The sequence below is a fragment of the Gymnogyps californianus genome, chromosome 18, assembly GCF_018139145.2.
Source record: "Gymnogyps californianus isolate 813 chromosome 18, ASM1813914v2, whole genome shotgun sequence".
Taxonomy (NCBI): Eukaryota; Metazoa; Chordata; class Aves; order Accipitriformes; family Cathartidae; genus Gymnogyps; species Gymnogyps californianus.
In genome coordinates this window covers 6174704-6191862 of record NC_059488.1, presented here as the reverse complement: position 1 = coordinate 6191862, position 17159 = coordinate 6174704, and the positions used below count along the sequence as shown (strand labels likewise).

The 17159-nt window shown below is 47.7% G+C and overlaps 1 protein-coding gene across 1 annotated transcript; it reads left to right on the top strand.

Moving 5' to 3' along the window:
* The first annotated feature begins 3 nt into the window (after positions 1-3).
* ZER1 (zyg-11 related cell cycle regulator) lies at positions 4-16849 on the top strand. Its single transcript, XM_050908136.1, has 16 exons — positions 4-61; positions 4909-5172; positions 6030-6180; positions 6477-6913; positions 8456-8632; positions 9770-9884; positions 10391-10537; positions 10789-10962; positions 11664-11879; positions 12573-12614; positions 12959-13078; positions 13539-13654; positions 13786-13974; positions 14940-15037; positions 15438-15540; positions 16652-16849. Exons 2-16 carry the CDS (start codon positions 5015-5017, stop codon positions 16707-16709), a joined length of 2301 nt encoding a protein of 766 aa, XP_050764093.1. The 5' UTR covers positions 4-61; positions 4909-5014; the 3' UTR covers positions 16710-16849.
* Positions 16850-17159: the final 310 nt, after the last annotated feature.

Genomic DNA, 17159 nt, shown 5'->3' with positions numbered 1-17159 from the left:
GGACGAGCCGGGACTCCCGCCGCCCCCCATTCCGCCGCGCCGGGCGGGGGCCTGGCGCCAGGTGAGTGCCGGCGTCCCCCTCCTCAATCCGACCCGCGGGGCTCGCCCTGCCCGGCGGCACCGGGCCTGCCCGCCGAGGGGTGGGGAGGCAGCGCCGCCCCACGCGGAACCGCCGCCCCCAGCAGCGCCGCCCGGTGCCCCCCCGGCGAAGCCCCCGTCCCCTCCCCGGGACTACCGGGAGCAGCCGGGCCCCGCCAGGCAGGGCCCTGGGCCGCGGCAGCCCGGCCGGGAGGATCCCCGGTGCTGCCGGGCGAGGTGACCTCTGAGTGCCTCGGGAATGGAAACTCGCCCCACGGAGCGGGGCCGGCGCCCCGTGTCAGGGGAGCGAGGGAGGGTTTGGGACCAGACCTGCCTGCAGGCTGGTGAAAGGGCTCGCAAGGCTGTCAGAGACCATCGCGGTCTGGCGGTGGCGGATCCCCAGTGCCCAGGGAGCGGTAACCCGGGGGCTCCCGCGGGTGTCCTCTTGGGCAGGTGACCTTTTGGAAAGAAAATCCGTGATATAATTCAGTGATCCGAAGGAGCATTTTTACTGCAGGCAGGTGCAAAGATCAACATGTTTCCCGGCTAGCACGAGTCATTTGTTTCATTTGCGATGTCGGTCTCGGCAGGCTGACAAGTTTGGAAATGGCAGGCTTTGCTGGGCCACAGAATAGTTCAATTTACTACTTCAGTCTCCCTGCTGTAAGGCAGGGATGGTATTTCCCCGCACAAGCTGCGATGATCCATCAATTAATAAAAACACAGTGATTTGAAGCTGCAAGATGCCAGCTAAAATGACAGTGCAGTTTTCCTTCAAAATGTAACCCGTGCCAAACTCTGCATTTACATTAAATTTGTTATTCTAAAGTCGTCGTAATCAGTTCACGTCAGCGCGTATTGTTTGCCCTCTCCTTGGACAAGTCCCTGATGCTGGAAAAGTCAGCTTTGCCAATCATTTTTGTAGCAACAGCGTAAACGTTATGTTGTTGGCGCGGAGCCACGGTGAGTCAGGCTTGGCTTTGGGCAGCCGCCTGGAGAGAGAGACTGGGAGAGAAGATCGATCTGAACTCCAAGGTAGAGAATATTGGCACGGGCAGCCCCAGGAGTGCCAAGAGCGGTCCCAAGCCTCGCGTGCCAGTGCAGCCCGAAGTGCCGTAACAATACGGATGTAGCCTACGAATAAGCAGTATTTGTCAAAGAGGCTGGCAGGACCTGGAAGGCTGGCGATGGGGGAGAGCAAAGCTGCCTGTACTGCGGCTTCCCTTGGGTCCGTGGGGGGTGGGAGGGTGCTGTTACTCCACAGAGAGGGCTGCTTCTAGGGGTAGTTGGGTATACAGGCTTTTACATGCCTGCTTCTGTGTCTCCAAGGGACTTGATTCCTTCGTGCATTAAGATGGAGGCAAATCTATTAGTGAAATAAATTGGAAAAAATATTGGCAGCTGTAGTTCTAGTCGCTTTTCGATTCTTGCACTTGAATTTTTGGCGTGTTTCATATGTCTCTCTTTGACCCTTCAAAAACACACATGCGCTAGACAGCTCACTGCCCATCATTGGAAAGCACTGGTGACAGTCTGCTAGGCAGGCAACTTGCTGTTGAAAGCTGCCTGAGGATAATGATTAGGCAAATGTTAATGATTTGTCAGCATCTCTAGTTCATTTATTTTTATCAACATACTGAGCTTATAACTAGAGAAAATATTGATCGGTGCAGCTATTGACACACTTACTTCCATCTCCCCCTGCCCACATGTCTTGAGTCTAACTGAGGAGGGAGAGACTAGCTTGTACCGTGTCCTGTGCAAAAGGTCACAGCAGCAGCTCTGGGTGCTACTCAGATATCTCTAATAAATCATGAGGACGAATGCTTTGCTTTGGTGTTATTTTAGTGGGACAGTTTAACCACTTTTCTCTATATTAACCTGCTGCATGGGATTTTGTTGGCGGATCACGGGGAGCTCAGAAGTTAAAGGGCAGCTGATTTCTCCAGGGTTAGGATCAACCGGCTACATTGTGCTGGTCTCAGCAGAGGGGGAATAGAGGATTGTCAGAGCCACAGGAAGGCAGTCCTTGCCCTTTAGCGCTCTAAGCTGCTTGGACAAGTCCCAAGCACTGGCCGTTTCCAGCTGCACGTGATAATAGATTGTCAATGGGAAATTGTTTTCGAGTTCTCTGGCCATCAGTAGTAAACAGTGGAAGAACACTGGCTGCCGGGACCTACTGTCTGGTGGCGCAGGGGAACTGGTAGGGATAGCAGAACACGTTTCCCGGCTGGTTCAGATCTTCCTGTTGATCTTGCGTTTCTGGAAAGATTCTCTCAAGCAAGCTTCAGGCAAAATCTGCGAGAGGGACTCGTTCTGGAGGTGAAGCAGATTCGTCTCCAAAGCAGACACAGTGCAGAGCACAGGACAGCTTCCTCCCACCTGCACTCCCATAGCCAGGACCTCACAGCCAGTGAGATGATACTCTGCGCTCAGTGGCCCATTTCATCCTTGTCTTCTCTCCTGACTTAACTACAAAGGAGAGGGCTGTGGATCATGGATTTCCTTCTTTTTCAAAATTGAAGACCCACCATTTTACTCGTTTTCGTTGTTTGTACCACATGCATCTCAAAGGTCTCTGAGCTATCATGGCACCCTTGAGAAGTCACATGTTATTGTGGCCCCAGCTCAGGACTCAGTGACCCAGAAGAGCAGGTTACACCTTTTAAACTATCTCTGATCAGGATGTTAAGTACAATTTTTGTGATTGCTGAGTTTTTGGGTTTGTTTTTTTCCTCAGTATCTGCTTTTGCTTGGAGACCTTTAGCCTCTTGAACCAAAACCAGCAGAGAACCTGAGATCCCCACTGGAAAGGCTGTTGAAAGTTGTAGGTCAGAACACAATGGGTCAGAAGGAGTTTGATTGCAACATGATCCTGCCAGTTGCCTGCAGATATAGTTCCCAAAGATGCTTATAGGAAGGAGAAACTATCGATCAAATTCAAGTAAAGCCAAAAAACAAGTCAAGTTCAGCACCAGTGCCTGCTTCTGCCAGTAAGGTTTTGTCCACTTACACTAGAACAAGATTTGGCCCAGGCCTGGGGTGGGCGTACCGCAGGAGTGATCCAGCGCGGCCGTTCCTCTGTTGCTGAGCGAGGAGCAGTTCTGCTGATCTCCGCTTGCTTTTTGAGAGGCTCCTTTCTGTGTTGGGTTAATTCCTTGGCCAACTCTTTGTCCCTGGCACTGAAGCACGCCCTCAGAAAAAGAATTAGCAAAACACAGAAGGAAGGAAGAAAGAAAAGAGCTTTGATTTCCAACTTGTGCTCCCTTCATGTTTGCATGGGAATCCATTCTCCAGCACAGGGAAGGATCAGAAGGCCAGGAGCCCGGGCTGCTGGGCAGGCTCAGTCACAGCTGTGCTCCAGTCACCCACAGAGACCATTTGGTGCCTGAATTTGAGAAGTTACCTCATCCACAGCCTTAACTGATCCTTCGTATGGGTGTCATGGCCCAGGCAGTGGCTGAACAGAGCGTCTGAAGGGGGAGGAGGGAAGGTGCCTGATCCACCCCGGCTTCCTTTGGGGGTAGTGATTAAGGTGAGGAAAGGGAGTTAAACTCTTCCATCTTGTACTGATACTGCAGGAGTGAAGGAAAGAGAGAGCACTGGAGGCTTTAGAGAAGCAGAAAGCTGGAGAGACAGACAAGTGTCCTGATCTTCGCAGCTGCAGGATAAAGATCAGAAACAGAATATAGCTAAGGACATTTTGCAACAACTTCCCCAGCAATGGCTGCTCAGCTGTGGTGCAGAGAATAACAACTGACTCCATAGCACTGGTGTTTTCACTGCCAGCAGGGACATACTTATTGATAAGACACAGGGTTTACATCAAAAATAAACATTTCAACACAATTTTTGTGTGTCCATGGAAATATATAGAAGAGTTCACATTAGGGTTGCTTCTAATGTGATTTGACTCTTTGAGAGTGAAATGGTGTTGTTGGTCTTCTGCTAAACACCTCCAAGGCTCCAGCAAGCCCTCCTTCAGTGCCAGCGAGCAAGTCTTAATACTAAAGCCATGAGATTTTTTCAAATAAGAAGAGAGACAGGAATAGCTTTCCCCAATTGTCTGCCTCGCCCATCCTTCTTTACCCTGTACTAAAAATGAAGAAGGGCAAAAGTATCTTGCCTTTTTCCAGATTAGTCACTCATACTTTTTGTGACAGATTTGGAACGGTTTGGGTGAGTGTGTCCCAGGGAGCTGGATGTATAGAAGTCCTGCACATGCATAAACCTTGCTTTATACTGCACTCAAAGGGAAGCCAAACCAGTCCGTATGTTTCCCTCTGGCTTCTGATCCGCTTCATGGTCTAGTTCAAGGACTTTGATGAAGCTTCTGGCTTGGCACTACAGGGAAACATTCAGCTTGAACATGAAATTCACTTGGAATGGTGGCAAACAGAATTACAGGCACAAGATGTGGGGCCACCAGATCCCACTGGGGCCATACAAAGGATAGTCCCAACAGTAAACTTTCTGGTGGTTTATCCAACCCACTCTGAAGGAAACCATGCAATGTGGTTTCTGCCACTTCCCTTTCAGAGGGCCTTTGTCAGCCAGATAACCCCTGCAATGAGGAAACTTTTTCTTGCTGTGTAGCCTCATTTCCAGACATGTTTCATGTTAACTCATTCCCGCAGTGTCCCCTGGGGGTGAGGATACCAAGGAATTAAGGGCATACTGCCAGAGAGGCAAAAATGCTGCAGGTTCTTTTGAGGTCAGCAAGTGATGGGCTGTAAATGCAACTATCAACATCCTGCTGGTACAACAGCTTTGCAGGACACTTGCCAATGTGCCTTTCTCAATGCATCTTTTTTTCCCCTCTGCTTATAGCTGTCCTGATGTCCCTGTAAATTCATCCTGGAACTTCATTTGAGGAAAGGATCTACTGAATCAAAAGCTTCCTTCTGCTCTTCCCCTTCCCATAACTTCCCTCAAGATGGCATCCGATAGCCCCGAGTCACTAATGACCTTGTGCACAGATTACTGCCTTCGCAACTTGGAGGGGACTCTCTGCTACCTACTGGACAACGAAACTCTCCGGCTCCATCCTGACATCTTCTTGCCAAGCGAGATTTGTGACGAACTTGTCAATGAGTACGTTTCAGGCCTGTGGAGAAGCTGTTGTCTGGTTTGGGAAGGAGCCGGGAGCTCAGGGAAGGAGGAGTATAGTTCTCTAAGAAGAGTGATGGGAAAGGGGAAAAAAAATGGGGAAGAATTCATAGGGCTGTTTTTTTTCCAATTGGTCCTCATATTGGAAATAAGGATTTGCATTAACTTCAGAAGGAAATGCCCCCAGGGGCTATTGTACTGCTATATCATCCTAGTTTCTGTGGAAATCACCATTTCCACATAGGTAAACCCAGAGTGAAACAGTCACTGGTTCTTCCAAGAACATCAGTAAGCCACAAAGGAGCCTTCCCATTTCCCACCACTGAAGCATTACAACTCTCAAACCAGAAAAATAAGAGTGCAAAGTGCTAACAGATGTTAAATTTTAAGGCTGCTGCTCCCATAGCTTTACAAAGCAACCTGTTTCCAGGGATTTATATCATTTGGCTATCACAGTCTTTCTTGGCTGAACGCCTGCCCACAAAGTCTGGCAGAGAACTTTGGCCAGCTAATTTTCTGAAAAATGAAAAAAAATCAAATTACTAGCTTTAAACAGCTAGGGAAAAAAGATCCTGGAGTCTGTGCTTGCCAGATTCCAGTTTGCTCACACACACACATGACCTTGCACAAATCTTTGCCTGAGATTTTCCTAAGGATCATCAGTTCTGTGCAAGAAATGGTAATAGGCCAGCTCCCGTTACCCCAAAGGCTATTCTGGGTGATCAGGAGGGAGTCTGCTTGTGCTTACACACTTGGTCACATTTTCTTGTAACCAGTGAAGGTGCTAGAGCTGTAGCTGAGCCTTTGTGTCATGCTGTGCTAACGCCATTGCCCCAATACAGGTACGTGGAGTTGGTGAAGACGGACAGCATCTTTGAACCCCATGAAAGCTTCTTCACCCTGTTCTCAGATCCCCGGAGCACCAGGCTAGCTCGGATCCACTTACGGGAGCAGATTGTGCAGGACCAGGACCTGGAGGCCATCAGGAAGCAGGTGGTATTGCACTGACAGCCTCCAGCTGCCACTTCATATAGCAGCATTGCTGCACGGGCACTGGCTAGAATCCCAGGCACCCAGAGATTCCCAAGACTCCATCCTTCACTGTCCAAATTTTCTTTGGGAGAACCTCAGCCTCTTCCTTGTCAGCTCCCAGAGCCACTGTAGGGATGGGGACACTGGTCAAGTCTGGTGATATAAGGTCTCAGGTTCTCCCAGTGGGAGGTGTTGTAGCAAACAGGGTGGGCACTCTACCTGTGAGATATTTCTAACTTTGATTTCCCATCTTCCAGGATCTTGTTGAGCTCTACCTGACTAACTGTGAGAAGCTGACAGCCAAGAGTCTGCAAACCTTGGTGAGCTTCAGCCACACGCTTATCTCCCTTAGCCTCTTTGGCTGCTGTAATATCTTCTATGAGGAGGAGAACCCTGGAGGCTGTGAAGATGACTGTTTGGTGAACCCCACTCGCCAGGTCTTGGTCAAGGACTTTACTTTTGAAGGCTTTAGCCGCTTGCGCTTCCTGAACCTGGGCCGCTTGATCGAAGGGGTAAATGTGGAGACGTTGCTTCGGCCTTTGGCCTCCCTTGCAGCTCTTGATCTCTCTGGGATCCAGCTGAATGATGTGGGATTTCTGACCCAGTGGAAGGACAGTCTGGTTTCCTTAGTGCTTTACAACATGGACCTTTCAGAGGAGCACATCCAAGTGATCGCACAGCTTCGCAAGCTCAGGTCAGCAGATCTGTTCTTCCTTGTTTATCCTTTTCCCACCGATAGGGAAAGGTCTTTTAGGAATGGTGTACTTGCCTGCTAACAGAGCGCCACCCACTGCTGGCCTTAAGTTATAAACCTTCCCAGGAACAGGCTCACTCATTAACTCACTGTACATATCTGACATGTCTAAAGCCAGCCTGCATTTTGCCTGCAAAAGGGCACCACTTAGCAGAAACTCCCTCTTGGAAAAACAAAAAACACCACACACACCCCAAAAAAAGAAAACAAAACCAAACCAACCACCCCCCCAGCCAAACAAAAACAGAACAGCTGAATACCTGAGAGATGGCAAAAAAATTACTACAGATGTGTACATAAACTAATATAGCGATAATCACACTGTGAAACTCAATCCTCCAAACCACTTGTCAAACAAGAATGTCCAAAGTTTAAGCCTGGCTCTGAGAGAAAACTAGGAAAAACTCTGACCTCAGACTGCCTACTGGCTGTGCTCTGTGGAAGTGCACTGTGCATGGATGGTGCAACCAAGGGAACAAGCAGTGTAAATAAATAGGCACTCCTGACCTAACAGTGTTGACAGTGAAATGACTTCCTGAAACAGAGTTGAGACAATCGCTATTCAAACTGCACAGTGGTATCAGGAAAGGGATCCAGGACTTCCCAAGCCAAAGAAAAGGGCCTTACTGTTCACACGGAGGACGCTTTGCAATGGCTTTAGTATCGCCTCTACTGACTGCAGACACTAGGGGGTACCATGTTAACATATGACCTAGGAGTCTCATGGAACATCCTGGATAACATTTTCTAAATCCAAGTACTTTAACTCCCAATGACTTGCAATGAAACTTGGTCTACAACAGGTAGAAGACATTTTTGTGATTGGGATGTTGGCTCCTGTCTTAGGCAGTTGAGAAAAGTCTCTCTCAAGGGTCTTAGCTACTGCTTGGCAGGCAAGAGCAGCCCCTGTCCTGTAAGGGACCCCACCTGCACATGATGGCTGGTCCGTTTGTCTCACCACTCCCTTAGCATCAGGGTTTCCCCAAAGCTTAAGCATTTAAATACCTGAATGAAATCAGGGCAGCGTAATAGCCTGGGGTGGAAAAAATACTAGATTGGGGAAGCAGACAAAAATTTGTGTAACGTAATTTGTGGGATGAGGCAACATATGTTTCTGGGGATGCAAAGATCCTCTAGTGCATCTTAATCACCAGGCAGAAATGCTCAGGTGGCTGCTGTGATGGAGCTTGGCAAAGGCAGTTCCTGAGCCTGGAGCAACTTCCTTGTGATACGTGGCCAAGTGATTCATTGTGTTCCATTCTAAGCAGACCTCTACCAGATATCTGTGTGCTTTGGTTAGACACAGGGCCAGATCCTGCTGCCAGATCTTACAGAACCACATTCCTGTATCTTGTGAAGGAAATAATAATAAAAAATAAGTAAAAAATATAGTCACACTTGGCTTGTCATCTTCCTCTGGTAGAGAGGCAGAAGCCCCAGCTAATGCTTTCCAGGCTCTGAGATGCTCTCTGTCATTTGCAGGCACTTGGATATCTCCCGAGACCATCTGTCCAGTTATTACAAATTCAAGCTGACCCGGTGGGTTCTAAACCTGTTTGTGGAAAACTTGGTAAACCTCACTTCGCTCGATATCTCAGGGCACACCATGCTGGAGAACTGCACTATCTCAAGCATGGAGGAGAAGATGGGCCAGACAAGGTAAGGAAACAGCAATTACTGAGGTCTGCTTGGATGGATAGATCAGTCAAAGATGAATTAAGAACAGTTCCCTCTCCTAAGTTTCCAAATTCTGTAGGTCTAATTAATGCTAAAGAGCAGGATACAACTGTTGCTAGTTTCTCCTGACACTAAAGACTGGTATGGAAATCAGCTGTGGTTCCTGTATGTGACACATGTAAGGACTTTTAAGAGTAATAAAGAATTCATCCTATCTGCCTGCCATACATATCTGAAGAAGTATTTCAGTTCTTTTCCACACACATTCTTCCAGGGATCTCTTGCAGTGGTTTATATTTTTTCTGAAAGGACTCCAAAGCCCTTTACACATTTTCTACACGAAACATTCTTACCCTCACTGAAATCCAGGCTCTTCCGACACAGGACATTTCTACACTGAGTCAATACATCAATGTTCATACAAGGGCTGAGAGTTTTAGGAACTTAGAATCTAAAGGCATATTTTCAGATTTGACCTGGACACTGGGCAGATAAACTTTTGAAAGTCCTGGTGCACCTCAGTAGGGGCGTACCTAGAGGTCTGGTTTTCCAGATCAGCCAAGAACTCTGCCCTCCTATTCCCCAAGCACTTACTGAACAAAAGCAAACAAGTGGGACAGTACTGGCTCCTTTCCACCAGAGCTGGTGAAAAAATACTGGCTCTTCGTCAATAAGGAACATGGCAGCAAAACTAGTGTTCTTGCATGATCACAGCAGCAGACTAGCATGTCTACCAGATGACATGCAGTCCAGTTTGCAAATACTTTGGATCAGTGAAATCCACAGCCCTTTTCTAAGAGGAAACGTTCACCCCACCTAGTGAATTCCCAGGATAAATTCCACCTGGGAAAGCTGCATTCTGTCTGTGTGAATTCTTACTGCTGTTTTTGTTCAACACATTTAGCCCTTCACTCAGGATCCCCTGGGATGAATGTCTAGCATTACGTTTAGGAGAAGCTGGCTGGTGTACAACTGAATTGTAGCTATTATCACTCTAGTTATGAGGCAGTACAGTCAGAGTGAATGGAGAGCTGGTAGCTGTCTCTGTGGCAGGAGACACTTGAAGAAACAGTACCAACGTGAGTGATCTCTTTTTTTTTTTTTCCCCACCCCCCTCAGCATTGAGCCAGCAAAGAGCAGCATTGCTCCGTTCCGGGGTCTGAAACGACCACTCCAGTTCTTGGGCCTTTTTGAAACATCTCTCTGCCGCCTGACGCATATTCCAGCCTACAAGGTAATGAGGCCACAAGAATATCACCAGTAGGTACTTGGTAGAAGTTGAAAGAACATGAAAATTACTGGCTGCCAGTAGAGTGGAGTTCTTAGGGTCTTGGGTATGACAACCGAGCTCTGACCTTTCAATAGCTACTTGATAATGCAGGAAAACTGCCAGAAGGTAAGACCTGTACCCCACATGGTTTTTACAAGGGTTAAAAAACATGCCTCTTGGAGAAGGGCATGGAAAAGTCATCCTGCCTGAAGGACCAGGATGTCTGTGACTACAGGAAAAGGATTTAAGACAACAGGAGTCTTACCTGTGAATAGCATCCTCCTGCCCCGAAGGTGCCATTTCTCATCCCTCTGGGCTAAGTGACTTAACCTCTTTGCTCTCATCCTGGGCCTAATCCTACTAGCAGGGCAGAGGGAAGTTGTACCCTTCGACCCTTCAGAGTTCCCTTCTCATGTTGGTTTTCCTCCTTCCTCATTTCTTCCTTGACTCTTTTTGTTCCTCCATGCCAGGTGAGTGGAGACAAGAACGAAGAGCAAGTCCTGAATGCTATTGAGGCTTACACTGAACACCGGCCAGAAATCACTTCCCGGGCCATCAACCTCCTTTTTGACATTGCCCGTATCGAACGCTGCAGCCAGCTGCTGCGAGCTCTTCAGGTAAGCCCCGTGCTAGCATTTACCTCATTCTGACAAGGGAAATTTTGCAGTCCCAGTCTCTTCGTCACCCTGGGACACCAGATCAGGCCATTCTGGAGAAACTTTCAGCAGTGCAGTGGAACTGGGTACCTTCATTTCATAAGCATGTTCCTGGAATGCCTGGGCCACGCATTCCTTGCAGGCTTGTAACAGTCACTCTAAGACTCAACAGCAAGTCAGTGGCACTGAAGCTTCATGTTGCTTCTCTGCAGCTGGTGATCACAGCCCTCAAGTGCCACAAGGACGACAAAAACATCCAGGTGACAGGCAGCGCGGCACTGTTCTACTTGACCAACTCCGAGTACCGCATGGAGCAGAGCGTAAAGCTGCGGCGCCAGGTCATCCAGGTGGTGCTGAATGGCATGGAGTCCTACCAGGAAGTCACAGTAAGAGCAGCCCAGTCTCCTTTGGCTCCCATAGTCCTTCTCTGCATTAAGTCTTTAGCCTGGTGTTAGCATCTGGGTCTTCTAAGCCTCCAGGATGTGAGCCGAGGCAGACACCAGAGAAGCTATTGCCCAGATCTGCTCCTTGCCTTCACTCAGTAAGGAGGATTACATGCAGGGTGCTCCTTATCCACGTGATGTTCTCGAGAAGAAGGGGAAGAACGTGATGATAGCAAGGCTCCTTTTTATCTGATGGTAGTGGTCAAAGGGTGTATACGACACACAGCATAGATGTCCAGCACTGAGTGTGGGGTGAAAAGGGTGTGGGCGTTGAGGGTGTTGAGTCAACAGAAAGAAACGCTATCCCAATACACTGTACTGGAAGCTAGCTGACATTATGATGCCACTGGGTTGCAGAATGGCGACTTCTGCATAGAGAGCTTAGAGGCAGTGAGGAACTGGCTTGGAAAGGGATGGGCATTGGGTGATTGTGTGGCCCTGTGAGACTAGAGTGACAGGGAGGGAGAAGAGGGTACCGATAGAGCACAGCTAAAGCACAGTGCTAGATAGGAAGGTAACAGAAATTTTAGTGCTTGTAGTCAAGCAAGAAGATAGTTTCAGTACCAAGCAGCAAGGAAACATGAGGTGATGGGGTCCATGTTTTCATAGCCACTTGGCCCAGCACTTGCTTCCTTTTGACCCAGGTACAGCGAAACTGCTGCCTGACACTGTGTAACTTCAGCATTCCTGAGGAGCTGGAGTTCCAGTACCGCCGAGTCAACGAGCTGCTGCTGAACATCCTCAACCAGAGCCGGCAGGATGAGTCTATCCAGCGCATCGCTGTGCACCTCTGTAACGCTCTGGTCTGCCAGGTGGACAACGATCATAAAGAAGCTGTGGGCAAGATGGGGTTTGTCATGGTTGGTATGGTCCCAAGGTGTCTACTTATCCTTAACCCAGGCTAGCACAATTCCCTTGCAGCAGTCCACCAAATGCATCCAGCCAGTGATCCAACCTTGCAGTATCACGGGAGGGAACTAGTGTCCTAGCAATGCTAACCTTTCCTGGAAACTACCCCTCTGTGTGCCATCTTTTACTTGCTTAGCAGCACTGGAAGTCATGATCTCAGAGACAGGCTGTCTGTGAGAGCAGGGAAGCAGTGTAACCTTATACCTTACCTCTTCACCACATCGTATTATTTCCAGAACGGGTACCACCTTCTGACTAGCTCCTTCTGCATCTCCCTGAGTTTGCATCAGCTTTCCAACTCATGTCAACCCACATCCCTCACCTTTTTAAAGAACTGCAGAGGCCAATGCTTTGCTGCAGTTATACCACATTCCAGACTTTGTCATACAGATCAAAACTGACTTGACTGCAAACTCTACAGCTCGGGAACCGTGACGTAATTCAGCTCTGTGAATACTTGTAACATTGAACATAACCCAGTCCCACTGGTTTAGAGAAAGAGATACCAAGTAGGCTCTGTACAAAGGATCAAAATTGCATATGCCTGCAAATTGGCTGTAGCCAGCCCTGCAGTACTACAGCAGTTAGTTTTAGCTCTCCGATTCCTGAACTGTTTCTCACTCTTCCCCTTCCTCTGCCCACAGACAATGCTAAAGTTGATTCAGAAGAAGCTGGCTGACAAAACGGTGAGTGTTTCCCCCAAAAACATATACATAGAGTATTTTCTCTTCAGTTTGACTTAGACATGGAGATCAGTCCAGAGTGCCAGCTCAGCTTCTCTAACAAACACAAGACATCTCAGCTGATGCTGCAGAATTTCCTGTCCCAGGGTGAGGGCAGGGGAATGTGAGAGAGGCAAAAATATTAAACAAAAAACCCACTTGCTGACAAGTTGAAAGTGAATAACAAGGTTTTCTTACCTCTGGAGCCATCTAGGGTGATACCAGAGAGGAAAAACAAGTGGTTGGTTTGCACTGGGCTCCCACATTAGCAAAGCTCTGTTTCTGTGCCTTTCTCTTCGGCTCTGTAGTGCGATCAGGTGATGGAGTTCTCCTGGAGTGCCCTCTGGAACATCACTGATGAGACCCCTGATAACTGTGAGATGTTCCTTAACTACAGCGGCATGAAACTGTTCTTGGAGTGCTTGAAAGTAAGTATGTCTGGTTTCCTCTAGAGGAATGCTGACATTAGCAGTGGAGATGCAGGTGCCTGGGCGGGATCCTTGGCTATGCTAATCTATAAGCAGTACTTCCTATGTTGCACAAACAGGAAAGAAAAAGCTTGCAGATTTTCTTCTTTCTCACATCCATCCACCCAACCAGTAGAAGAACAGAAAAACTTACACTCAACACATCTTCCTCTTTCCCCATCTTGTACACAGTCCCCCTTAAGTAGAGCAGCATTGAGTAGTGGGCCCTGGCCTCGATTCTCTCATTGCACATATATCTTTAACACTGGCAGTCCCATTTGGCATCTGCTGAAGAGCCATTGCTGACTACCCAAAAATACTCAGCCTTCCTAGATGTGCTGTACAATTTTTGTCCAGGGTTGCTTGTTCTCAGCATCGCCATAGCCCTGCTTTTGTATAATCCTTTTCTTTGCTTGCTTAGGAGTTCCCAGAGAAACAGGAGCTGCATCGCAACATGCTGGGCCTCCTGGGCAATGTAGCAGAGGTGAAGGAGCTCCGCCCGCAGCTCATGACCTCCCAGTTCATCAGTGTGTTCAGGTGAGTGCCTGGCTAATGAACAGCCGGGCTGGGGCAGCGTGAATGCTCTGGAGCTCTGCTCCTGAGTCACCTGGAGACTTTTAAACCTTTGGTGCCTCAGCACCTCTAAATGATCTCTTCTCTCCTGTCAGCAACCTGCTGGAGAGCAAAGCAGATGGGATTGAGGTATCCTATAATGCCTGCGGTGTGCTCTCCCATATCATGTTTGATGGTCCAGAGGCTTGGGGTATATGTGAGCCCCACCGAGAGGAAGTTGTAAAGAGGATGTGGGCAGCCATCCAGAGCTGGGATATCAACTCCAGGAGAAATATCAATTACAGGTGAGGAATAGAAAAGTTTGGCCCACTCACCTAGGAGCCAGGATTGTCACAGGAAGCAAGCACTAACAGGGAGAAGGGAAGAGGTATAGCAGCATGGAGGCTCTGTTTAGAGTGAAGGAGAAACATCCTCAGGGACACATTCTTTAGTGAGGATTTTACATCTTCCTTTGAAACATGTCACACAGGCTGCTGAAATTAGACACCTTGCCTGGCAATTCCGGTGGGAGAAGTGTGGGAATTTCTCCTGCATGTTTCTGGTGAAATTGCATAGTTCAGGAAACCCATGATCTGGGACTGCCTAAGCATTTTCCTCTGAGACTGCTGTCCTGTGCACCTCCTTAAGTCTGTTTGCTTCTGAAAGTCACATGGATTGCTGTAGCTTTCACTCTTCTCTGGGGGATATTTAGACACAGTTCCAAGAAATCCCTTCAAGGGTTAATACAACTGGTGGAATCCTCCAAAGCCCTTCCTGTAAGAGGGTATCAGGTACTCTGTATTCCCTTAGTGCTTGGCAGGCATCCAGAACGAATGGCATTCCAATGCCTGAGCTACGGTATAGACACATTATTGTTGTCAGAAGAAACACAGCAACCATTGCACGTGAGCAGCCGGCTTTGGCTGGGTATAATTTTGCTTTGGCCCCTCTACAGAAAGATCAGTGCTGCTGGGTTTCAGCTGTTGTGAGGAAATAACTGACAGAGGATGGAAATCAGTTCTTGGACTCAGTTGCGTTCGTTGCAGCTATTTATCTGGGCAGCATGTTTATGCTAAAGTGGTAGGGCCTGTAAGCCTGCCAGTATTGCCGTGTGACACGGACTTAGTCTTTGATGCCAGAATCTTTGACATGCCGAGGGATTTACTGCTATGGTATCTATGAGCACATAGTTTGTATTGCTTTGAGTGGCAAAGGTGCTGAAAGAAGCAGCTCTTGGATTTTTAACAACTTCTGCAATATTTCTGTGCAGGTCATTTGAACCAATCCTTCGACTTCTTCCACAAGGGATCTCCCCAGTCAGCCAGCACTGGGCTACCTGGGCACTGTATAACCTGGTCTCTGTCTACCGTAAGTTCCCTTTTCGAAATCACATCCACTGCATTGTAGAAGCTGAGGGTGTGGGTCTGAGCTCGTTAGCTGAAGAAGTCTTCCCAGCTTAGCTCTGTAGGTAGAGAGAACCTTCTTTGAATGATGCAGGAATGTCCAGGCGGCGCAGCCAAACAAAAAACCAATGAGACTGAGTGCGTAGGAAATTCCTTCAGTGTTTTGATCCTTCTGGCCATGCTCTTATGTTCTCAGCCATTTTGTGTCTGTTGTTTTCACAGCCAGGGCACCCCTAGCAGGCTGGCTCCATAAAAAAGAAAAGGTTTTGGCTTCTCAGGCCACAGGCTTCTCCTTCCCCTCCTGCCACCCTTTATACCACTCCTGTGAAGGTTCACAAGGACCTGTTTTATTCTTTTCTCTGCAGCTGACAAGTACTGCCCACTGCTGATCAAAGAAGGTGGGATTCCCCTTCTGAAGGACATGATTAAAATGGCCTCAGCACGGCAAGAGACCAAGGAAATGGCCCGGTAGGAAACCAATGCACTATCATCAAACATTCAATTTAGCTTTAGTTTAGTTTTTTTTTTCTTCTACATCAAGTAAGGCTTCTACATCAAAGAAAGGCCTGTACTGATGTGTACGAGGGGTAAGAAGCAAACGCAGGAGAAGAGTAGGAAAAAGAGGAAGAAAACAGAAGACTAGGGAGGTGTTTATAGGTGGACAATACACACAGATCATTCAGGGTTGATGGATGCTGGGCAAACTGGTTATAGAAGTGGCTTGTTGGACAGGGGAGCCACATGGCTAATTGCAGCTCTTACGCCGATAGTCTCCAGTCATCGCTATTCTCCATACTCGTGTGGGCTCCGTGTCTCCAGTCATACTGTCCTGTCAGTAAAATTGCTGACTGCACAGTTAAAATGAGAGGATTTTTCAAAAGGTGGAGAGAGTCCATCACCTTTGTGAGCTTCCCCAACTTTGTTACGTGACCTTCCTTTGGAGTCATTCTTTCAGAGTTTTAAAAGCCAGCTGCAGTTTCTAATCATTGGCAAACTGAGAGCTAGAATTTCCTACCTCTAGGATGACTATAAAAGAGAGGCAGAGATCGGCTGGGAATACGTAGCTGGTGGGTGGGCAGCAGGCATTCCCCGTAGCTGAAGGGCTGCTAAACGCTGGAGGTGACTGAAGCCTGCGGAAGACTCTCACAGTTAGGCAGGTTGTGTATGGTGATGGGACAGTGCAAGAATGGTAATGAAAAGAACAGGAAAAGCAGGGACAGATGACAGCAGGGTGAATGACAAACATCTGTATGCATGTGTTTCCTGATGTGATTCAAAGTTATCTGACGATTTGGATATGGGGGTGATGAATGAACGGTTACATGTGGATCTGGATGTATACTAACATGACTTGAAATTCAGCGGGGATGAACTGTGAGCTCTGAGCTGCTTTTGTGGAGTATACTGGTTTTGACACAAATAGCGGTTGATGCGTATCTCAGAAGAGACTGCCTGCTGCAAATCGTATACATTTGCTTAGAGATCAAGCTGTTGGACAGTTCTTATGTTACTGTCCCACAACTGTCATGCAATAAGCTTTAAACTAAACCCTCTCTCCTTGTCCTTGTTTTATCCATAGGAAAGTTATAGAGCACTGCAGTAACTTTAAGGAGGAGAACATGGACACTTCCAGATAGAGGCAATCATCTCATGCCTCTTGCCAGCACTGTATCCAGCTTCTCTCTAATTCACTGTATATAGGGAGGACTCTTTCTTACCAACTCGCCTGTTGGAAGGAAACTTTATGTGTGTGTGAGACCCTCAGTAGATGAAGGTGAACAGGGGAGGGGGGAGGGACTTTTTGCACAACAAAATGCTTTCCTTAAATTAGTGGACTTTTTTTTGTTATGAAGTTTCAGGTTGAAGTTCTGTGTGTATGATTTCTGTATAAAAAGAAAACAAAAAACAAAGACAACTACATTATGTATCTTTTAACCTTTTTATTTTAGACCACACAGAGAGCCTCAAATGATCATGAGCTTGAAGACCTAGTTGTGTGATCGCTAGTGTGACATTTTTATTTCCCACTTTTTAGAAAATTCCCTTTTGCTGTATTGCATGAGGTCCTGTAATATCTGCAAGAACAC